Source organism: Schistocerca piceifrons, chromosome 2, assembly GCF_021461385.2.
Source record: "Schistocerca piceifrons isolate TAMUIC-IGC-003096 chromosome 2, iqSchPice1.1, whole genome shotgun sequence".
In the NCBI taxonomy this organism is placed as follows: domain Eukaryota; kingdom Metazoa; phylum Arthropoda; class Insecta; order Orthoptera; family Acrididae; genus Schistocerca; species Schistocerca piceifrons.
The window spans coordinates 652,701,394-652,727,257 of record NC_060139.1 but is presented as its reverse complement, the minus strand read 5'-3'; the positions used below and the strand labels follow the sequence as shown (position 1 = coordinate 652,727,257).

Sequence of the window (25,864 nt, the reverse complement as noted above, 5' to 3'; positions counted from 1 at the left end):
CACGTATTTGAGTGTATTTTTGCGAGTATTTTCGGACGTAATTACGAATTTTTTCGCGTTTTTTTTTTCACCACTATGGATCCTTGCTCCTTCCATCTGTGCCAATACAGAAAAATTTCCTCATCTCTAACCAGAACCCGGCCCCACCTACTGTTCCTGCATTGTTGCTTGGCTCATGTAATACCCCCAAATAGCCTTACCGTCATAATACTCATCTATGACTGCCACCTTCCCTTTCACAGGAACCTCCACTGTTCAGATTTCGCCAATCCTCAGCCCTCACCAACATAGTCCCTCCAGGAACTAGAGCAATATGCACAATGCCACTTCAAAAAACTCTCAATCTACTCCTGCCTCGGACTAACACTGTCCACCAACACTACAATAGCCTCCAAATCTCCCACATGTCCCCTCATAGCTGACAAACCTGTTTTGCAGACCTACTACATTTACCCCACCCTCCAAAACACTCCTCCTACCACCACACAGAATCCAAAAGCTAAACAGACCCTATACATAGTCATGAACCTTTTCTCTAAAAGCCTTCACCCCACAGAAATGTCAGTCCTTTCCAAAGGCCACACCTTTTGTCCCAGTCCCAAATTAAACCATGCAGGGCTTACTAAAGACCTTTCCCTATAATGGAAACACATTTTTGCCACCAACCCTACCAATCAGACTCAACCAAAGACCAATGTTGCACCTTGCCTGACTGAGTTCACTCCTCCATTCAACCATGATCCATCCCCCAGATAACCCTCTGTTAACTTTCCAGATCTTTTTAACCTCAGACCTTGCCTCATCATCGTTCCCCAAATCCCTCAACAACCAAACTAACCTTACATCCACAGAAAGAACGACAATCCATCACCTAAAAATTGATCCCAACGTTGTAATCCCACCTGCTGACACAAGCTCCACCACTGTTGTTTTGAACTACAATATTTACCTGGAAGAATGACTCCACCAAATGTCAGATTCATCCACCTACAAATACTGCCACAGTGAAGCCATTCCAGAAATCCAGCAGTATCTCCAGTCTCTCCTGAAATTATTAGGACCATCCCAGAACCTTTCCCCGAAGTCCATCTCTCTCCTCACCTCTACTACCCCCAGACTCCTACCTTCTACATGCTTTCTGGATCTCGAGTCTCTCCTGAAATCCTTAGGACCATCCCAGAACCTCTCCCCAAAGTCCATCTGTCACCTCACCTCTACCACCCCCAGACTTCTACCTTCTACATGCTTCCTAAATTGCATCAACCAACCACCCAGAACACCCCATTCTGGCTGGTTACTGTGTCCCCACTGAGAGAGTCTCTGCCCTTGTAGATCAACACCTTCAGCGTATTACCTGCAATTTACTCTCCTATATGTAAGATACCAACCATTTCCTCCACCAACTCTTCGTAGATCCTGTTCCTTTATCACCCAGCACCTGGCTCATCACTATCTATGCCACCTCCCTTTACACTAACATCCCTGATGCCCATGGACTTATTGCTATTGAACACTACCTTTCCCAGAGCCTGACAGATTCCGATCCAACAACCTCTTCCTAGTTGCCATGAGCAACCACATCCTCACACACAATTACTTCTCTATTGAAGGCATTACATACAAACAAATCCAGGTTATGGCTATGGGCACCTGCGTGGCACCATCCTATGTCAACCTATTCATGGGCCATCTAGAGAAGTCCTTTCTCAACAACCAGAATCCTAAACCTCTCACCTTTTCAGATTTATTGATGACATCTTTGTGATCTCGACTGAGGGAGAGGACACCCTGTCCACATTCCTCCAGAATCTCTACACCTTCTCCCCCATCTGCTTCACCTGGTCCTTCTCAACTGAACAAGCCATGTTCCTCAATGTCGACCTCCACCTCAAATATGGGTGCATCAGTACCTCTGCCCATATGAAACCTACCAACCACCAGCAATACCTCCAGTTCAACAGCTGCCACCCATTCTGTACCAAGAAGTCCCTTCCATACAGACTAGCCATCCTTGGTCATTGCATCTGCAGTGACAAGCAGCCCCTCTCGAAATATGCCAAGGATCTCATTCAGGCCTTTACCAACCGTAATTACCCTCTCATCATGCTGTGAAATGAGAAATGTCCTGCCCACTATCCTCCCCAGCCAGCCCCCTCCCACGGTGGTATTCCATTGCCCACAATATCCTTGTCCATCCCTGAACAACCCCTGGTCCCAAGCCCTTGCCTCATGGCTCATATCCCTGTAATAGACCTAGATACAAGACCACTATCACCTACTCCAGTCCAGTCACAAATATCACCTATCCAATCGAAGGCAGGGCTACCTGTGAAACCAGTCATATCATCTATACCAGCTAAGCTGCAAACATTGTGCTGTATTCTTCATGGGCATGACAACCAACAAACTGTCTGTCTGCACAAATGGCTGCCAACAAACTGTGGCCAAGAAACAACTGGACCACCCTGTTTCTGAGCACACCACCCAACATGACCTTCATTTCAATGACAGCTTTACAGCCTGAGTCATCTGGATTCTACCCACCAGCACCAACTTTTCTTAACTGTGCAGGTGGAAACTCTCCCTGCAATATATCCTATGTTCCCATAACCCATCTGGCCTCAAACTTGGTTAGTCAATGTCCTTATCCATCTAGCCCCTTTCCTGTTTCTGTTCCAGCCCTACATGGCCCTCTACTACACAGATGCACCCATTATTTTTGCTTCTCTCCATTTCCACTACCCTCCTCTCTCACTAGCCCTGTTTCTAACCCCTTGACTGCACCTAGTTGCCTTACCCTCTCTCCACCTCGTCCAAGCACACTCCCTCTAGCAGCACTTTACCATCCCCCATCCCTACCCTACCACCCCTTCTCCTCCCCACCCCAGCCTCCTTACCACCACCCAGTTGCTGCTGGTAGTCTGGTACTCTGGCTTCAGCTGCCAGGGACTGTGGTCATTGTGTGAGCTGTGTTTGTGTGAGTGTCTGTTTTTGATTTTTGAACTTGTTGGCTGAAAGCTTATTTTGTGACAGTCTTTTTGTTGTGCCTATCTGTGACTCAGCATCTCTGTTATGTTGTGGTATCCACTATCCTTTTCATAATATTGTTACACTCCATCATAGATTTTCCATCCTTTAATTTTGGAAATGAAAACTTTTAGATTGACTCACCACCTACGTAGGTCATCTCACATTTCACCCATGCCCTATCTTAACAAGAAATATAATGTTACTTCAGTATGCTAATGTTACAGTTTACTTTATATTTGTACCTATTAAAGGAGATGTTCCATTGTATTTAAATAAAATACTGTACTTATCTCTTCAATGTATTCACAAATTCTTTTAAAAACACCCAGGTCATCTTGTAAACCATGCCAAGGCTGTATGATTCTCTGCTGCAGTTCTTCAACTGTATGCTTTACACTTCACTTTTGCTTGACCCAAGACATAAAAATCCAGATTAGTGACAATAGATGATCAAAGAGGCCATGGTACAGGCTCTGCCATACCAATTGCACCATGCTCGTGCATACGATGTCATATTACACCACCACCAAAATGTGCCACTGCCATGCTTTGCATGTACCACATTCCCATACCACAGACTATGAATGGAATTTAGGCCAATCAGATATCATAAAGTTTACATTTAAATTTCATTTGTTCTTAGTAGAACAATGTTTCATAATGAAGTTAGTAGCGGCTTGTATTCATACATTTGAATTAACTCACAAAGGACTTGTTTGTGGCCATAAAATGGGTTTGTGGCATCAACAGCATGAATACCAGCCTGTAATTTCTTTTATATTTCAACATAATCCTCCTATAAAACTTATACTGTAATCTGACAAAGTCTTGAAAGCTTAAAATGAAGAATTCTTTTGGTGTTTTCATTTCCAGCTGGTGACAGCTTCATCATCTTCAAAATTTTTCCCACCCAGATGGTTATTAAGGAGATCAAACAGATAAAATGTACTGTTGATTGAGTTGGGGATATGCAGTGGATGTTACGTGTGTTACTAATGAAATATTTGCAGTAACCCTTGTATTTGTCCTGCTGAGTGATGGTATGTATTGTCATTCAGCTGAATCGTCCCTTTGTCAGGAGCCCTGGTCATGTGCTGCATTTTCTACTGCAGCTATTACAGTAGGCACTATGAGTCTCATCATGAGATTGGAATTTTAGCAATATGACAACTAGCACATTCCAGTCACTGTAACCAAATGTCTTGATAGAAATGATTTAAAAGTTTCTGTTTCTTTTCCTTCCTGATGACTGAGGATGCTTCCATTCCATAAAAAATTGGTTGGATTCTGGGTGAACCCATGACCAGTCACATGAATTAATCCACAGTTGAAAAATAACTTCCTTCTTCAAATGAATGCCTGAGGTACTGCAGGGATAGGTCCATTCTGTTCAGTTTGGATTCTGGATTCAACTAGTTGGAGATCTAACATGCTCAAAATTTCCACTGTGTATGAATGATGAGATACACAGTCAGGTGAGAGCCACCAAAGGGATCTGCCACAATGCAAACTTTAGTACAATAATCTTCACACATAATTTCCTCTACTGTTGCGATGTTGCATCATGGACAAACTCCACAGGGTGATGAGGGTGGAACTCATTTGTTAGACTTGCTCTTTGTTGAATTTCTGTACCCAAATGAGGACATATTTCCATGAAACACAGTTTTCACAACACACAGGGCACATGTGTCACTGAATTTCCTCTGAAGTCCAACTTCTTGGCACGCAAAATTCACATTAGTATCTCCTGCACTACATATGCCATCTTGCGCTGGCAGCAGTTCACTAACCTTGCACCACAGAATACAGTGTAATAACTATCTGCCACCTGACATATGCTGACACCTAGAAATGTACAGGTCTGAAACTGAAAATGGTATGCAGTTGTGGTGTGATTCAGTACCATAGTAGTTAAGTGACACGTTACTGATACAGAGGTCTGGGGTTCAGTCTTTGGATATTTTTCTGCCCCTCATCACTTCTTTGACTCTTGGAAATGTGTGTTAATATGACAATTACTGAGCTGTACTGCGCTTTGGAGTCCATGCTAAACTGTAGGTCCACTTATAACTGGCAGGAATGTCATTTTCTAGGTCAGAGTAATAAAAAAGTGCATGCCACCTTCAGTAGTGTCAGGTATTGTAAAGCACTGTGGTATTCAAACCATACTGCAGAACAATGGTAGCTTTACCCTTACTTATACAGTAGGGACAACAGGAGCAGATTTACACAATTTTTTGGGTTTAATTATTCTATTTTTAGACATTGCACTAATTAACTAATTTTTCATGCTAACTCACTAGTTAAACTTTTAAACTATTGTTGTATTTATTAATCTACGAGTGCATGCTGAAAAGTAATGCCTCCAAATTTTTTTACATGATAACTTTTAAAGTTTTTTAAGAAAAACGAACATTATTAACATTCACCACCTCCATTCTCAATGTCCACGTATTTGCAGCCCTCAGCTGCTAGGGGGCTTTGAATTGTAGTGTATAACATGGTGGTGTGTAATTTAATTATGTTGGTGTATGAGAAACAGCATGCTGTAATCTAATTTTGAATTCAAAGAGTCCCTTCACACATGGAGTACCCTCTCCTCTTGCACGACAATGCCAGACCACATACAACCACTGCAACATCTGAAAAATACAATGCTTTAGGTCCACTGTTATTGATCATCTTTCATACAGTCCTGACTTGGCCCATCTGATTTTCATGTGTGTCCATAACTTAAACTACATCTTCAAGAACCTCACTTTTATAGAGATGAAGCAGTGTCAGCAGAAGTGAGGTTGTGGCCCTATCAACAAAGTCAAACATTCTACAGTGTCAGTATCAACATACTGGTTTCTTGTTGGGAGAAATGTGCTGGGGTGACTATGTTAAGAAACAAAAAATGGAGACATGAAGAATGAAGATGTAGAATGCAAAAAATCAAACAATGGAAAATCCAGGACGACGCAATGATATCACAAAAAGGCTAGATTGCTACCCACCACCTAGCAGAGATGTTGGGTCACAGACAGGTATAGCAGAAAGACTACTAAACTTGTAAGTTTTCGGCCAGAAGGCCTTCTGAAATATAAATTATAGATACATGTACACATTCACACACACAATACTAATGTCTGTGGCTACCAATGCCTCAGCAGCCAGAGACAGTGGTCATGAGTGTGTGAGCTGCATTTGCACGAATGTATGTTTGTATGTTGTCTGTTTCAGAAGAAGGTGTTCTGGTCAAAAACTTATGTATTTAGCAGTCTTTTTGTTGTACCTATCTGTGACTCAACGACCTGCTATATGATGTAGAATGTTAGTAACATTTGTTTTATATTTAAATCTTGAAGAGTTTTCACACACAAAAATTTCTAGGCAGTACTTTTCAAGACACCCACCATGTCACAAGTGTTCTTGCCCTTTTAACAGGGTCTGCTTACATAGTGCCTGTGTTATGTTTATACACCCCTAAAGTAATTAAAATGCTGGGTATATATTGAACAAGAGGACAAACTTCAGTAGATGATTCCTCACTGGAAGAGAAACAAAAAAGTTCATATCAACAAATGTCTAGAAGTAACTGGTACATTACATTCCATTTTACGTAGTTTTAATATTTTCTGGGTCACAAAAGCTGTACAGAATGGCCACTGTGTGATGGAATGCCTGTGTTCACATATCATATTAATTTATTAAATTAATCACACAGACTGCATAAACACACTGACCAGGAGTCTGTACATCAGCATTAGGCATACACAACACTGTCCAGATGCCATCACAAGTAAAAGTCAAGGGTGCTTAATTCTGGCAATAGGAGAAGCCAGAAAAAAGGGCCTCTGCATCCCATACATCACCTGGGAAAGATGTTATTGATTACCCAGGGATTTTCTGTACCTCATAGATGACCATTGTATAGGTTTGTGATGCTGTCTGTACCAAAGATCACATTGCTAGTGAAGAGTACTGATGACAGGAATCCCACAATAGTGGTGGTCTGCTGCAACTACATTTATTTCTCAATATGACCCATGCACACACTACAAACACTGTATAAACATATTTCATATTATAAGAAGTAGAAGTACAAACCTGAATTTGTTGACTCTACTTAGAAAAAGGACCCGGTGGTCATAAAGCCATTACTGCATCACAGAATACAGCTATAAATAGGAATATAAAGAAAGGGAGTTCTCCCTGTTTACCAAGAGCAACAAGAGACAGATTTCAGATTATCTGATATGTCAACACAAAAATTTCATCTGCAGCACTGACAATGTGGAGCATCAATGGACAATATGCTTTCCACAAGCATGTGTCAAGTAAAATTATGAGAAACAGTAAAGAACATGTGTGGTGTGACAACTGTTTTAGAAAGTTGCTACAAAACCAGGGGGAGCTTCACTGCAAATTTAAAAGCAGCCAGTGCCTCAGAGACAAAAATGAAGCCAAAATTAACAAAACAACCTGTGTGTGAAACATTTAATGAATCTGAAAGCAAAATTCTGTGCACTGACTTGACAGAAATTCCTACGTACTTTTCATCTTACATTAAATCAGTGAACAAATTGATACCATTGTCCAGAGACTTTGTGATCATACTGGCATTGAAACAAAGAATGACACAGAGAAGGCAAAAATACTAAACATCTTTTTCCAAAACTGTTTTGCAGAAGAAGATTGCACTGTAGTTTCTCCTTTAAAAATTTATGCAAATAAAAGGATAAGTAACAAAGTGATGTAAAAGCAAATGGAATTGCTCAACAGAGGAAAGGCTGCTGGACCCTACAGGAAACCAATTCAGTTCTGCACCATGTTTGTTAAAAATCATGCTGCTCTTCTAACAACACTGTACAGAGTGTCTCTGAAGGAGCAAAACATTCCCAGTGATTGGAAGAAAGCACAGATCATTCCTGTTTTTAAGAGAGATCATTGAAGAGATGCATGAAACTATATCCCCGACATTGGTCTGTTGTGGAATTTTTGAACACATTTCATCCTTGCTTATTATGACTTTTCTGGAGACTGAAAGTCTCCTCTGTAGGGGTCAACATGGGTTCTGAAAACAATGATCATTTGAAACTCTGCTCTCCCTGTTTGGCTTTGAGGCCCAGAAAGGGAAAAATACTGGCACACTCATAACTGCCTTGTTCTTTGACTTCTGGAAGGTGTTCAATGCAGTTACACACCACCACCTAATGAGCATATGCAATATCGGGCCAACTGTGTGATTGGATTGAAGATTTTCTAGCAAACAGAATGCAACAAGTCATTATGAACAGAGAGAAGTTTTCAGAAATAAAGTAACTTTTGGTGTGCCCCAAGGAACTATTGTTGAATCATTACTTTTCACTATATGTATAAATGACCTAGTAGATAACATCAGAAGTTTGATGAGGGTTTTAGTGGGTGGTGCCATTATCCACAGAGATATCAGAACACTGAAAAATTGTACTGAAATTAAGGAGAACCTGCAGAGGATTGAAACTTGGTGCAGGAAGGGCCAGTTGTTCCTCAACATATACAAAAATAATGAACTACATACACACAGACAGGAAGACCCTTTACTGTGTGATTACATGAGTGCTGAGTAAACAGCTACTTCCAAAATATCTAGGAGCATGCGTAAGGAGTGAATTGAAGTGGAATGACCATACAAAATTAACTGTGGATAAGGCAGATGCCAAACTGAGAGCCATTGGAAGAATTCTCAGGAAGTGTAGTCCATCAACAAAGGAAGCAGCTCCTAAAATACTCATTCAACTAATACCTGAATACTGATCGTCAGACCGAGATCTGTATTCATAAAAGAGTAAACTGATATATTGCTTCCGCATATGTATAGCTCACGAAAAACCATGAAGTAGAGATATTTGAGCCCACTTGGAGCCTCATCAGCAGTTATTCATCCCACTAACTGTATGTGACTGGGACAGGAAAATGGGGAAGTGACACTGTTATATAAAATACCCCCTAACACACATCTTAAAGTGGCTTACAGAGTATAATGTAGACATAGACATACTATGTTCATACTTCAGTACCTACCACAACATACACTGTGCATGAACTACCACTTGAACAGATATGCTATAAGCTACTATTTGCAAGAGACCACACTCAGTGAAGTTGTTGACTACTCAGACTCTCACAGTTCTCAACTGATTAGAGGTCACTTATCTAACAGTTACAGAACGTTACATCAATCCTAAACATATCAAAGTATAATTTGACACAGTTGCCATTTTTGTAGCTGAAACTGCTAATCTTATCACATACTGCTGTTTCATCCAATGGTATATTGTTGGATTCCTGGTGACTGAACAATGTTTCATCATTAGAATTTATCCGGGAAAGAACTTGTGGCATTTTTCAAATGTTGCAGAGAGAAAATAGGATCCAGATGTTTAGAGAAGGCAAAGCTATATGTGGGAGAAGCAATACCCATGCAATTTGATAAAATTGAAATTCTAACCACCTCTCCTTCTGAAGTTACGATAAAAATAAACTCACTCAGAAGTATAAGCTTGTATGGAACTGATTGCAACTCCAAGTAAATACTAAAAGCTTGTTCCAAAGAGATATGTAGGATTCTCAGCCACATATTTAATAGCTCACTGAAACAGGGATTTTTGCTGACAGATTGAAATATGCTATTGTTAAATCATTGCATAAAAAGGGGGTAAGTATGATGCCAACAACTACCACCCAATTTCATTTCTGACAGCTTTGCCCAAAATTCTTGAAAAAGTAATGCATTAAAGAGTAGTTTCACAATTTGTGAAAATAAAGTACTAACAAAATACCAATTTTGTTTTCAGAAAAACTTTTCACCAATAAATGCCATGTATGCTTTCACTGATCAAATATTAAATGCTGTGAATAATCCAACATCACCAAATGTGATTTTCTATGATCTCTCAAAGACTTTAGATGATGTAAATCATGAAATTCTTCTAGATAAGCTTAAACTTTGTGGCATGAGTGGGACAGTGCACAAATGGTTTAATTCATATTTAACTGAAAGAGTGCAGAAGGTTGATATAAACAGTCCACATAATGTGCAAAATCATCAGATTCCTCAAACTGGGGAGGTATCAAGAACTAGGTCCCACAAGGTTCAATCTTGGTTCCCTTATTGTTCTTAATATATATTGATGACTTTCTGCTCTGCATTCATGAAGATGCAAAACTGGCCTTTTTCCCATAATGATACAATGATACAAGTACAGTAATCATAACCAACAAACAAGAATTACCTAGGGAAATTGTAAATGATGTCTTTGAGTAAATGGAGTCTCATTAAATTTTGATAAAACACAGTTTATACAGTTCTTTACAGTAAATAGCACAACACAATTAATAAATATAGAGTTTGAACAGGAGTCTTTTACTGAGAAAGATATTCCAACGTTTTGGGAGTGTACATTGATGAGAGACTGAATTGGAGGAAATATACTGATGATCTGCTGAAATGTTTGAGGTCAGCTACTTACATAAAAGGGTTATTGCACATTTTGGTGATAAACTTATAGGTTAATAAATTTACTGTACCTATTTTTATTTATTGTTTTCATATGGCATCATATTTTGGGGTAATTCATCATTAGGGAAAAACGTATTCAATGCACAAAAGTGAGTAATCAGAATAATAGCTGGAGCCCAGCCAATATCATCTTACAGACATTTATTTAAGGAACTAGGGATATTCACAATAGCTTCACAATACAGACATTCACTTATGATATTCGTTATTAATAACCCATACCAATTCAAAAGCAATTACAAGGTGCATAGCTCCAACCCTAAGAGAAAGGCTGATCTTCACTACTTTGAGTTAAATCTAACTTTGGCACAGAAAGGGGTGAATTATCCTGCCACAAAAATCTTTAGTTATTTACCAAATTATACCAAAAGTCTGACTGATAGCCAACCATCAACTAAAAAAAAAAATTAAAAGAGTTTCTAAATGACAGCTCCTACTACTCTTCTTCTCAATAGGTGAATTTTTAGGTACAAATTAGTAATCTTCTCTTCTTTTTTTTAAAAAAAAAAAGGGAAAGAAAGAAAAAGAAACTTCATATTTCACACCATTATGATGTGTCTTATTCATCATCTATGGAGCAAGTATTAATCTAATCTAAACTAAAATGTTCATGCTAGTCTTTGTTTTTGATCCATTTACAAGCTTCTTAGCAACATCTTAAGGAATTAAATTATAAGATACAGCTCAAGGTTAATGGTTCAAGAAATGGAAACATTAATCTCAGCAATCACATTTGCACTATTCAAAACAAGTGAACCATTTGTTGGATCAAGATATACTATCTTTCTTCTCCCATCTGTTTTATCAATAGTAAAAAAGGCTCAGCCCTCTAATCCCTTATCATACAGTTTTATATTGTCTTCTTTTTTTTCTCCTTTGTCTTTTGCCAGTCTTCTCTCAGGTCAATATTGTTTTATGCATTGAATTGGTGGCCAGAAATCTTTCCTTAGACCACCACTTCCCCTGGGACAGAATCCACATCTAGTGTAAATCAGTGTGCAAGTGTGAGTACATTTTCGAAATGTTTGTGTAGTGTGTATCTGAGGTAGGATGTGGGTACCAGCCCAGTATGTACCTAATTGGATGTGAGGAAATCCCCTAAAATCTACATCCCAGGCTGACTGGCTCAATGGCCCTCATTGTTAATCCATGAGTTGTGTTTGACCTGTATCCCAGAAGTGGCATGTTCATGTGCTCATCCATTTGAACAGATACAAAATTTGCTGTGAATTTATGATATATTTCTTTATTTATTTTCCCAGTGCAGTGAATTTATGGTAGAGTTTACAAAGTTTGAAAATGAACAATGTTACCACCAATTTTCAGATGCAGATTCCCCTGTACTTTGAAACATTGCTAAACTAAATTGTTGGTCATCGATCATCACTTTCATCAAAGAACTTTATACTGAATCAGAGTTGTTCCTGCAACCATAACTAATAATTCCAACAACTGCTGAACGTGCATTTCATTGATTTGCAGCTTTCCCTTGGATGAAAAACTCTGCTAACAAGTGTTGCGTGGAGTAATCCCACATGAATATGTAATATGTAAAGATATATTTTATCATAATGAGTCATCATGTATCACACAGCACTGAAAATTAACTGTGGAGGTTTGAATAATTGCTGTTCAAAATTATCTACATTACTGGTTAGCAGTCTGGTTAGCAGTTTCCATCAAATTTACATGACTGATCTGTCTTGTGTTGTAGCTCTTTTCCTAGAGTGATTAAAGTTCCTGATATACTATGTGGCACAATCATGGTATAAAATAAGCTTTATGAAATGGGAGAGGAGAGAAGATGGGGAGAGGGAATTCAGGGGGATGGGGAAAGATGCTCTATTGAACACGACAGTATGGGTATGGGACACTTTGCAACACCAACCTTGCTTTAGGATACGGAGGCCATTGATGCCAGCTATTATTATTTCTACTTCCCTCATCAAAATGATGACAAAGTGGCAGTAGAGGCTGTCAACAGAATAAAGTTAGCCAAAGTTATATTTGGTGCTTATGCATGAGGTGAACCATATGAGTAATCCTTTACAGCAATTTCTCTCCTATATTAGTCTCATTTAGTGTTAGACTCGCATCTTTAAATTAGGGATTTTTCTCTTTTTCTCTTTCTTCATTACAGGACAAGGTAAAACACATTGCTGGCAGAAGGGGGTGGCAATTCATTGAAATATTTTGTTGTAATGTAACAGAGTTGTTGCACAGTCTTCAGTACATAACAGTCCTTCAACATTGCTCAGCAGAATTTTGTGAGAAACAATGTAACTTTTGTGAAACTTCTTTACATACTGTAAACATGTGCCAAGTCAGGATATGAAAACAGAGTTCTGCTCTTTCTGACTGAGCTATCCCAACATGACTTATGATCTGCATTCACACTTTCATTTCTTCCAATACTTATCACATACTTTCCAAACTTCAAAGAAGATCGCCTGTATACATTGCCAGACTAGAGTATACATTGCCAGACTAGTGTATACATTGCCAGACTAGCACTCCTAAAAAAAAGTCTGTAATTCCTGCAAATGTTCTTTAACCTTTCTTATAAAGAAGAATTATCTGTGTTCCTATCCAGTTGAATTGCACTGTTCAGTATCCTAGAGGTTCCTAACAAATGTAAGCTGTTTCCAAAGTGTATTTAGGGTAAATCTAATAGAAATTCTGTTACATCCAGGTGTTTTGTTTTCTTTAACTATCACAGTGTATTTTTTTTAAATTATCACTACTAACTGTTACTCACTACTGTGGTTGCTTATCAGTGTTTCATTATCATGAAGTTTTAGGAGTTCTTCTGGCTCACCAAGTGATAGATGTGAGGTTTTGACACTAGAGCAATACTTACAATTTTTTTTCCTTCCATTTCAACACATTACAATGCCGAAATGTCTTATACAATATCCCAGTGATGACTAATCATTGTTTAACACAGTCAGTTACTCAATCATAATCAAATGCAGATTCACTAAAAGCCCAACATATTCTACAAAGGCACAATACATCTCTTTTTGTCATACAGCATTTAAATGAAACCTTCACTGTGAATCTTAAAGCATCTCAGATGCAATAAGAGACATGTGATGCTCAGTGTCTAAAATGCAATGCACTGTTGACTGTCCTAATGTCTCCCTAGCTCTTATGGCCAAATGAGGAACTGCATCTAAGTTCCAGCAGATCTGAGATTGCTCCAAGGTCTGTCAGATTCAAGTAAGTTTTGCACCTTGACCTCCCTTAGAACAATGTGTTAGAACAATGTGCTAAATCAGACTTATGTTCACAAGGCTTATCATAAAGTAAATTATATTAATAATATTGTTGGTATCCTAACCTGGACTTTCCATTGCTTAATATTAATAATATGTTTATTAGGACTTCACAGATGTAATTGTTTTAAATACAGTTCTTGGATTTACCAGCAGATTTTATTATTGTATCTCTACAATATTTCATTGTAAAAACTGTCCAGCTTCACCAGCTGGTGTAGAATTATTTTTAAAATTTCAGAAACCACACACATAAGTAAACTTTGAGTTGGCACCATCATGCAATAATCTACAAACCTTCTGAGTTGCCAAATTCCATGAAGGGTCATCCACATCCCATATTTAAAAATATTGACACTACACTAGAAGGTAATTCAACTTTCTAAAGTTGTCTATGTTCTTCCTAAATGTTCAATTTATTTACATACCAAATTTTATCAAAACCAGTTCAGCAGTTTAGCTTACAATCTTATTATGGATTACTGGAAGCACTTATATAAATATCATAAATTTGTCAGTTTGCAGGCATTCAAAATGTGGTATAAAATTTGATTGTCATGTGTGGTGTCATTTTAAAACACAGAATTTAATATTTTCGTTTTATGTCTGTTATGTTTGATTTCAACAACATACTGATTCACAAAAGATTGGCTAGAAGATTTTGTGATTCATTTATTGACATTGTAGAGGATCAGAATCCTCTAGGATTTTCTGGGAGATCATTCATCAAGACATATTGCTAGAAATTTGTGACCAGCTTCATGCACATTTATTTTTATAGGCTCGTGAATTGTTATTAACACACCCCTATATATTATAATACACTTTTTGTGAAGTGAAGGTTTAACAGTCCTGTTTGTTTAACATTCACTGAATGAGGCCATTTGTCTTGAACATGAATTATGATGCATTTTAGCTATTACCACAATTCAATGTTCTCAATTCATCTTTCAAGAGAATGTTCATTGGTGTGATTCCTACAGTTATATTTATGTCACAAACGTGATCGACTTATGGAAATTTCAGAATCTGGTTAGAATGAGTACTTCCTAGATGTTTTTTAAAAATCATTCACTCATTCATTCATCAGAATCTGACTATCATAGACCTGCACAATGAAATTTATTTGAGATATAGTTGTTGATATTTAGACACTTTTCTTGTAACCTCCTTCTTATAATATTATTAGCTAATGTATATGTCCATCAGTTTTGGAGAGTGTATATCCCAAATTTATATTCCTGCAAAATTTTAAAATATTTTATTCTAATGTAAATTAGACATGTGTAGTAAAACAAAAAATATGACAGAATGTTCATATGACAACTTTTTTAAACCCATTCGACTCACATAGTTAATGATAAGCACACTGTGATCACATTTGGGGGAAGTGGAGTTCAGATATCCACTGACAACCCTGATGTAGATTTCCTTAAATCAGTTAAGACAAATTCTGCAATGGAAAGAACACAGCAGATTCTCTTCCCATCTTTGCTAGTGATACATTTCTAATGAACTTGATGCTGACATATCATTATAATTTAATCTTCCTTCCTTTTCAGTCTGGAGGAAAACTTAAGAAACTGTAATTTATATGTTAACATTTCATAGCTTCACCCTTTATCAAAATACTGTAAAAATTTTTGATTTACAAAAAAGTGTTAATCTCTCTGTGTTTTAGTTATTTTTTTAAACTTACATGTATCTTTCTCAGTTTTCAATAAATTGTTTGTTACCTTGAGCCTTGTGATAAGTGCAGCATGTGACTATTTGCATATGTTCCAGAAGGTAGTGTCAGCATACCACCTGATTTACTGGAACTGTATAAACAATACCAGAGGGAGATCCATGCTACATCCTATGCAACTGATATGCCTCTATTACCACAGGTAGTTAAATACTATTATAAATACTATTATGCTACATTAGTTTCTTTCAATGAATTGGTGGGCAACTTACAGCAGATTTTCATCCCTGAAGGTATTATTCTATAGATTACTAATAAAATTAATAACAAAGTTATTTTAAAAGCCATTTTTACATGTCTTTTTACTGTAAAACTTCTCTGAGAAAATTTTATGTTATTTTAATATCAAATTTTCAGACGGGGGACCCATATGGGAATGGAAATGACAAAGATGAGAAGGACAGGCTTCCTCCTATAAATCAACAGTAAGTAAATGTTTCCCTTGTAATACCCAGTTATTACATGCAGAACAATCTGACGTGAAACCCAATTATAGGAAAATCTAACTTCTTGAGGAAATATTAATTCTGGACACAGTCACCTCATATTTTACCATTTTTAAGAACACAATAAGCTAGTATATCTTAAAAGAAGGGACTTAGACAAATATCTCACAGATTTTGATCAAAACTGAACATCATTACTGGTTACCACCAAACAATATCTTTTGTGATGCATATAATCAACTGACTACATTTTCTTTTATTCATAAAACTTAGAATTTCAAACCATGATGATTACTGCTACTGCGAATAAGTAATTATTATGTTTTCACAGTCTGAAACTGATTATATTTTTTTGTTTGGTATTCAGCAAAACTGACATGTTTCTGTAATATATTGTGCTCTTATCAGATGTCAGGATCTGTACCACCTATATGCAGAGGGAATCTGCAGCCACAGGGAATATTTACAATAAAATGGTTCTGTCACTTTTATTAAAGATTTAATTTTTTCCTTAATTTTTTGCAACTCTTGTAAACTGTATTGCAATAGAATTTTGATGCAGCCATCACCTATGGGAATTTTCTTGTCCCTTGGGCCTACATCTTTCCACAACATTTAATAAAATAATTGTTATTTTTAGTGAGAAAATAAAAAATAAAAGACAATGTCCTTTAGAAATTAAATAAAAATCCATTCCTTAGAAGGAAGGACAAAATGTATTGCCATAGGGAAGCAAATCAAAATCTACTTTTTAGTTAAAAATTTCTTGTAGAACTTATCTAATTCTGTAAAAATTCGATATTACTGTGAACTATATGACAACCAGCAACATTTATTTTAAACAGATGTCTATTCTTATGGCACAAAGATAACTGTTATTCTATAACAAACATCAATGTTTTTGTATGTATTCTCCTGTGTAGCCTGATGGCACTTTTCCAATATCCCACCAGTTCAGTAGTAGATGAAAAGCAGTTATTTAATATAACTGATTTGTCAGCCATAGAATTTTTTGAGGTAGTCCCATTTCTGTTAATTTCATTATGTTAAATTTAGCCTGAGTACACACAATCATTTTATAGCAATTTAATTATAGTTAATTTTCATCATTAAAGCAGTTGCTTTGCACTCTAATATATACCTCAATTTATTCCATGACTCTTAAGGTCCCCCTTCATGATGGTATTTACAGGACATAGAGTATAAGAGAATTAAGTAGGTAATTAAAAGAAACTTTGCAGCATTTTCTTAAAGTGGTTTCTGAATACCTTGGAAAACTAAAATCAGGATGGATGAAAAAAGGTCTGAATCACACTTCTCCTGAATATGTGTAAAGCATTAATCACTGTTCCAACCCTCTTGATATCGCCAACATATTTGCTATGCTGTATCATCCCATTCTTCTATTATTCTACATTCATATTCTAAATGGCCACAAGCACCTCTGTATCATGCACCAACACCCTGATCTCAAACAACTAAGACATATTTGCCAACAGGGTTTCCAGCAACTTTTCCATTTTCTTAAATGAGAAAGTTCCTTAAAAAAATCCTTCTTGCCACTCACAAAAAGATATTGAACTGCCATAGAACTTATTTATTATCCACCTCTAAGCTACATCAGCATCAATACATGTACTCTGCAAATCACTTTGAAGTTCATAGCAGACAATAATTACCTTTGGACCACATGTTAAAGTTTGACGCTCTCCCGCAAATAGGGAGCATGGAAAGAATGGCCACTATAGTGCACTTGTAATGCTGTGATCAATCTAATATTGTCATTGTCTACCTTAAGAGAGGAATATGTAAGGGAATGAAGCATATTCTGTATCCTTAGTTTTTTTGTGGAGTACTGGTTCTTGCAGTATGTAAACAGGGTTTAACAGGATAGCTGATGCCTATCTTCAAGCCTCCACCAATTTCGGTTTTTCAGCATTTCTGTGATGCTCTGTTCTGGCCAAATCATTCCATAACCAATTTGTGGACCAGCAGGTTGAATAGTAACATATCCTCTTCTTTGCTGTTTTTACAAGAGTCTGAAAACTATTTCTGCGGTCAGCCAGAAACTGATGGAGAACATACTGACCATAATTTCCAGTCTGAAAGTCCATATTCTCCTTGTGCTCACTGAAAGAAAATGTTCCAGCTAGCTATTTCTACAACAGTATCAGGAACTATGATTATAAATAAAAGATTTGAGTTTTAACTGATTAACACATTCATAAAAAGTTCACAGACACAGATGTAATAACATTCATGATGATGATTATGATAATAATAATAATAATAATAATAATAATGTCCCTATCATAAACAGCACTAGTAGCAGTTCAGAGGTGTCCTCTATGAAAAGTTCCAAGTCTATCATCCTGACTTGTAATCATCAAAGTTAATTGCTTGCCACAAAAATGGAAAATATTCTCACCACTTGCCACATGGTTTTGTCAACAATTCAGGCAGCAGACAAACAGTTACTTCTTTGAAATCTAATTGACCCAGGACAGTGTATAGTCCTTGCAAAGTTCACTTCCTACTTTTAATGACAATGAGTGTGGTAGCTGCCTGGCTGTGACATCATTCAAGAAACAGCATAACCCGACATTTGACTGACATTAACATTTTGATGGCTTGGGTTGAAGTGTCTCTCAACTGCCTCTCTGGCTGCATTTACATATGGGAGCAGCAGATGGCCAAACAGAACATCTGACCTGCAGTCAGTCAATCTATGACAGGTAGCAGCATTTAAATAGCTGCTTCCTCAGATATGTATCATTTAATAACTTTGTTGTGTATAAATTCACAACTTGCATAACCTTTATATGAAAGAAGTTAAGTTGGCTTTAGACATTGGAAAAGTTTCAGCTTGACTGCATTTAAACTTTGCCAGCTAGAATTTTAGAACAGAATCAACAGTATAACATGACATCTGAACTATTTCTTTAAGGTCTTTGTATTGATTATTATTTACATTAAAGCCTTCAAACTTGCTATAGTTTTATTATTTAATCAATGTAATCAAGTGCTGTAATTAGAACTTTCAGTCATTAATACAAAAGATACTTAATCTATTGTGAATAAGGGTGTTCTTGTTCCAAATATAGTTTTTAGTGAATTATTTGAAAACAATTAGAGGTAACTCAGTGGAGTCACATAGTTAATGTTTTTATATCAAACTGAAGCTATATAGATTTATCAAAAAACAAAGATGATGTAACTTACCAAACGAAAGTGCTGGCAGGTCGAAAGACACACAAACAAACACAAACATACACACAAAATTCAAGTTTTCGCAACAAACTGTTGCCTCATCAGGAAAGAGGGAAGGAGAGGGAAAGATAAAAGGATGTGGGTTTTAAGGGAGAGGGTAAGGAGTCATTCCAATCCCGGGAGCGGAAAGACTTACCTTAGGGGGAAAAGAGGACGGGTATACACACGCACACACACACATATCCATCCACACATATACAGACACAAGCAGACATATTTAAAGACAAAGAGTTTGGGCAGAGATGTCAGTCGAGGCGAAAGTGCAGAGGCAAAGATGTTGTTTGTTGTTGAATGACAGGTGAGGTATGAGTGGCGGCAACTTGAAATTAGCGGAGATTGAGGCCCGGTGGGTAAAGGGAAGAGAGGATATATTGAAGAGCAAGTTCCCATCTCCGGAGTTCGGATAGGTTGGTGTTGGTGGGAAGTATCCAGATAACCCAGACGGTGTAACACTGTGCCAAGATGTGCTGGCCGTGCACCAAGGCATGTTTAGCCACAGGGTGATCCTCATTACCAACAAACACTGTCTGCCTGTGTCCATTCATGTGAATGGACAGTTTGTTGCTGGTCATTCCCACATAGAATGCATCACAGTGTAGGTAGGTCAGTTGGTAAATCACGTGGGTGCTTTCACACGTGGCTCTGCCTTTGATCGTGTACACCTTCCGGGTTACAGGACTGGAGTAGGTGGTGGTGGGAGGGTGCATGGGACAGGTTTTACACCGGGGGCAGTTACAAGGATAGGAGCCAGAGGGTAGGGAAGGTGGTTTGGGGATTTCATAGGGATGAACTAACAGGTTACGAAGGTTAGGTGGACAGTGGAAAGACACTCTTGGTGGAGTGGGGAGGATTTCATGAAGGATGGATCTCATTTCAGGGCAGGATTTGAGGAAGTCGTATCCCTGCTGGAGAGCCACATTCAGAGTCTGGTCCAGTCCCGGAAAGTATCCTGTCACAAATGGGGCACTTTTGTGGTTCTTCTGTGGGAGGTTCTGGGTTTGAGGGGATGAGGAAGTGGCTCTGGTTATTTGCTTCTGTACCAGGTCGGGAGGGTAGTTACGGGATGCGAAAGCTGTTGTCAGGTTGTTGGTGTAATGGTTCAGGGATTCTGGACTGGAGCAGATTCGTTTGCCACGAAGACCTAGGCTGTAGGGAAGGGACCGTTTTCCAACCTCAACTCCTTTGGTTCCTTCAGATTCACCTGGCCCTACTCCAAATCCCACGCCACTTTCCTTGACGTTGACCTCCATCTGTCCAATGGCCAGCTTCACACGTCCGTCCACATCAAACCCACCAACAAGCAACAGTACCTGCATTATGACAGCTGCCGCCCATTCCACATCAAACGGTCCCTTCCCTACAGCCTAGGTCTTCGTGGCAAACAAATCTGCTCCAGTCTGGAATCCCTGAACCATTACACCAACAACCTGACATCAGCTTTCACATCCCATAACTACCCTCCCGACCTGGTACAGAAGCAAATAACCAGAGCCACTTCCTCATCCCCTCAAACCCAGAACCTCCCACAGAAGAACCACAAAAGTGCCCCATTTGTGACAGGATACTTTCCGGGACTGGACCAGACTCTGAATGTGGCTCTCCAGCAGGGATACGACTTCCTCAAATCCTGCCCTGAAATGAGATCCATCCTTCATGAAATCCTCCCCACTCCACCAAGAGTGTCTTTCTGCCGTCCACCTAACCTTCGTAACCTGTTAGTTCATCCCTATGAAATCCCCAAACCACCTTCCCTACCCTCTGGCTCCTATCCTTGTAACTGCCCCCGGTGTAAAACCTGTCCCATGCACCCTCCCACCACCACCTACTCCAGTCCTGTAACCCGGAAGGTGTACACGATCAAAGGCAGAGCCACGTGTGAAAGCACCCACGTGATTTACCAACTGACCTACCTACACTGTAATGCATTCTATGTGGGAATGACCAGCAACAAACTGTCCATTCACATGAATGGACACAGGCAGACAGTGTTTGTTGGTAATGAGGATCACCCTGTGGCTAAACATGCCTTGGTGCACGGCCAGCACATCTTGGCACAGTGTTACACCGTCTGGGTTATCTGGATACTTCCCACCAACACCAACCTATCCGAACTCCGGAGATGGGAACTTGCTCTTCAGTATATCCTCTCTTCCCGTTACCCACCAGGCCTCAATCTCTGCTAATTTCAAGTTGCCGCCACTCATACCTCACCTGTCATTCAACAACAAACAACATCTTTGCCTCTGCACTTTCGCCTCGACTGACATCTCTGCCCAAACTCTTTGTCTTTAAATATGTCTGCTTGTGTCTGTATATGTGTGGATGGATATGTGTGTGTGTGTGCGAGTGTATACCCGTCCTTTTTTCCCCCTAAGGTAAGTCTTTCCGCTCCCGGGATTGGAATGACTCCTTACCCTCTCCCTTAAAACCCACATCCTTTCATCTTTCCCTCTCCTTCCCTCTTTCCTGATGAGGCAACAGTTTGTTGCGAAAACTTGAATTTTGTGTGTATGTTTGTGTTTGTTTGTGTGTCTTTCGATCTGCCAGCACTTTCGTTTGGTAAGTCACATCATATTTGTTTTTTGATAATTTTTTCTCACATGGAATGTTTCCCTCTATTATATTGAAGCTATATAGAAATTTACATCTTTCTGTGTCTAATATTTAGCACCTTCAAATTTTCATAAAAATGCCGATTTTGACCAAAATATTGCTCTGATCAGGTTGAGACTTGTAACAGTTGATTGTGACATACATTTGCACTTTCTGAGCAATTTTTTGCTTTCTAATTGCATTTTTAGGACCACTTATTTTTTTCTTAGAGCAATGTTCATGTGATCATCCTGAGATTTAACAATTTTAACATTAATTTACTGAAGCGTATATCATCAAAGTTAGGAAAAACTATTTTAATTTTTGATTCCACTCCCAGGTTAAGGTGCAATACTTTGTATGCTATGCATGGGCATGTTATGATGACATGGCACTAATAGCAGTGAACTGTGGCAAGTCTAGGCACACACACTCGCCTCTATATCTCTCAAATGATACAGTGCTTGTTTCGCACAATTTGTGCTGCACTTCTCTGTACATAGACAATACACTTTTAGATATTGGTCCCACATACACGAGCAATATTCTAAGATGTACATAAATCATTTGCAAGCAGTATTCTGTGTAGACTAACTGCACCTCCCCAGTATCCTATCAAGGAACTGAAGTCTGCCAACTACTTTACCTATGGCTGAGACTGTATCATCATTCCATGTTATATCCCATTATCCCAACAAATTGTTGCACCCTGGTATGTCATACATTTAAAGCAAGTTGTCTGCATCTACATTTATACACTGCAAACCAACATGAGGTGCACGGCAGAGGATTTACCCCATTTCACCATTCTTTCTGTTCCATTCATGTATGGAGCATGAGAAGAATGATTGTTTGAATGCCTCTGTGCATGCAGTAATTATTCTAATCTTCTCATCATGATTCCTTATTTGAGCAATACATAGGGGAGTATAGTATATTCCTGGAATCACCATTTAAATCTGGTTCTTAAAAAATTTGTTAATAGACTCGCTCAGCGCAGTTTACATCTATTTTGAAGAGTCTTCCAGTTCAGTTCTTCAGTGTCTCTGTGGTACTCTTCCATAGATTAAACAAGCCTGTGACCATTTGTGCTGTCCTTTTCTGTATATGTTCCACATCCCCTGATAGTCCTATCCAGTACGGATGCCACACACTTGAGCAATATTCTAGAGCAACAGTGGTTTGTAAGCAATCTCCTCTGCAGATTGACTGCACTTCTCCAGTATTCTATGAACAAACTGAAGTCTGCCACCTGCTTTAGCCACAACAATGTGATCATTCTATTTCACATCCTTATAGAGGGTTCCACCCAATTTCACCAGTGACTCATTGATATTATAGTTATAGGATACTACGTTTTTCATTTTGTGAAGTACAAAATTTTACATTTCTGAATGTTTAAAGCAAGTTGTCAATCTTTGCATCTTTTCAAAATCTGACTGAATATTTATGCAGCTTGTTTCAGATAGTACTTCATTATAGATAACTGCATCATCTGCAAAAGTCTGATTTTGCTATTGATAGTGCCTGCAAGCTCATTAATATACAATACAAACAGCAAGGCTCCCAACAAACTTCCTACATATGATGATAACTCTTCATCCAAGACAACATGGTGTGCCCTCCCTACCAAAAACTCCTCAATCCAGTCACAAATTTCACTTGATACCCCACATGATTGAATTTGTGACAATATATAAATACAAAGATGAGGTGACTTACCGAACAAAAACGCTGGCAGGTCGATAGACACACAAACAAACACAAACATACACACAAAATTCAAGCTTTCGCAACAAATTGTTGCCTCATCAGGAAAGAGGGAAGGAGAGGGGAAGACGAAAGGTCTTTAAATATGTCTGCTTGTGTCTGTATGTGTGGATGGATATGTGCGTGTGTGCGAGTGTATACCTGTCCTTTTTTCCCCCTAAGGTAAGTCTTTCCGCTCCCGGGATTGGAATGACTCCTTACCCTCTCCTTAAAACCCACTTCCTTTCGTCTTCCCCTCTCCTTCCCTCTTTCCTGATGAGGCAACAATTTGTTGCGAAAGCTTGAATTTTGTGTGTATGTTTGTGTTTGTTTGTGTGTCTATCGACCTGCCAGCGTTTTTGTTCGGTAAGTCACCTCATCTTTGTATTTATATATAATTTTTCCCACGTGGAATGTTTCCTTCCATTAATTTGTGACAATAAGCGTAGATGTGGTACTGAGTCAAATACTTTTTGGAGTTGAGAAGTACCGCACCTACCTGACTGCCTAGATCCAAAGCTTCAATACATTATATGAGGGAAGTACAAGTTGGGTTTCACATGACAGATATTAGCGGAATCCATGCTGGTTGGTATTGAGGAGGTCATTCTCTTCCAAGATACTTCATTTTGTTTGAGCTCTGAAAATGTTCTAAGATTCTACAACAAATTGGTGTCAAGGATATTGGATGGTAGTTTTTTGGATTGCTTCTACTACCATTCTTGTAGACATATGTGACCTGAGCTTTTTTCCAAGAACTGGGCACAATTTTTTGTTTTAGGGATCTACCATAGATTATTGTTAGAATAGGGGCTAACTTACCCTCAAATTCAGTATAGAATCTGACAGGGATTCCGTCTTTGCACCACTTTAAAAAATTATCTACGTCTGCCCTGATATTTGTTCAGCTTTTTCATACTGTTGGCCCTAGCCCTGCTACATTGGAGATAACAGCATCATCTAAAAAAAGTCTGGGATTAGCATTCTCTGCAAAAAGTCTGGGATTAGTATTCTCTGCAAAAAGTCTGGGATTATCATTATTACTTTCTGCCAGGTCATTAAGATACAGCACTAACAGCAAGGATGCCAACATACATCATTCATGCGTATTTAAATTTTTGGTATATCAGCGATGCTACAGAACACCTTTACAAACTTACATCCATCCAGTATCAGAAAGATAATGTAGGAAACATGGTATGTTGCAATGATATTCTTATCAATTACAATACTGTAATTAGCCTGTCATAAAATAATATGATGCAGCAGAATATTTAATACCCACATTTGAGCTACATCTACAGCAAGCCATATTTTCTGCATAACCCAACAAATTGTTACACCCAGTTAGGCCAGACCAGGAAGAAAATAAAACTGTACTATTCCACTGGCTGACATCAAATCTTTATGCTTGATATTGGTGGAATGCCAAAACTGCAGTAGCAGAATAAATAATTCTGCATCCATAAAGAGTAAAATATATCAACAAAAATAATCAATTTTTGAAAATATAATATAGAGGAATAGATACAAAAATTTACTCACTAAGTGGCAGCAGGAGCAAACACATATATAGATTAAATAAATGTGGAATCTATCAGAGCCAGAGGCTCCTTCTTCTGGCAGAAGCAACAAAGTGGAAGGAAAAGCAATGAGGGAGAAATACTGGCAAGGTGTGTGAAATGGGGTAACTTTGGAAAAGTCACTTGAAACTCCAGATCAGGGGAGACTTTCCAGATGGGGTGAGGAGGAAAGACAATCAGTCTTTTTTTATTGTCCTCAGAATCCAACTGACTGAACCTGGGTAGTTAATGTAAATCAGATCTACACCCTCTCAGATAAATTGAGATAATTCTGTGAAAGGTGCTAGTAACTGCTAGTATTATCTGGTATGGAAAAGGATCTTCCAGTTCAACAAATAATTAAATCATAACTGATCTTTAACTCCTTAATCATTAAACAGAACACAATATTGCTAAGTGCATAATTACTCATCCACTTACCAATAAAGGGGTAGAAACCAAGCCCTGCAGGAAAAAAAAGGACAAAGAGAGAGAGAGAGAGAGAGAGAGAGAGAGAAAGCTATTTTTCTGAACAAACACCAAAGTATCACATTCAAACCAAGGCCCCATAGTGTTATGATAGCAAGGGGCTGCCACACAGGATGGAAAATCAACAAGATTTGAATGGATGCACATGGTTG

At 38.3% G+C, this 25,864-nt stretch overlaps 1 protein-coding gene across 1 annotated transcript in view; it reads left to right on the top strand.

The window, feature by feature from the left end:
* Positions 1 to 25,864, top strand: part of LOC124775701 (kinesin-like protein KIF19) — a 471,390-nt gene that overhangs the window by 395,556 nt on the left and 49,970 nt on the right. The window contains exons 11-12 of the mRNA XM_047250529.1: positions 15,643 to 15,746; positions 15,962 to 16,029. Coding sequence (XP_047106485.1) covers positions 15,643 to 15,746; positions 15,962 to 16,029 — 172 coding nt within the window. The remainder of the gene's footprint in view (positions 1 to 15,642; positions 15,747 to 15,961; positions 16,030 to 25,864) is intronic.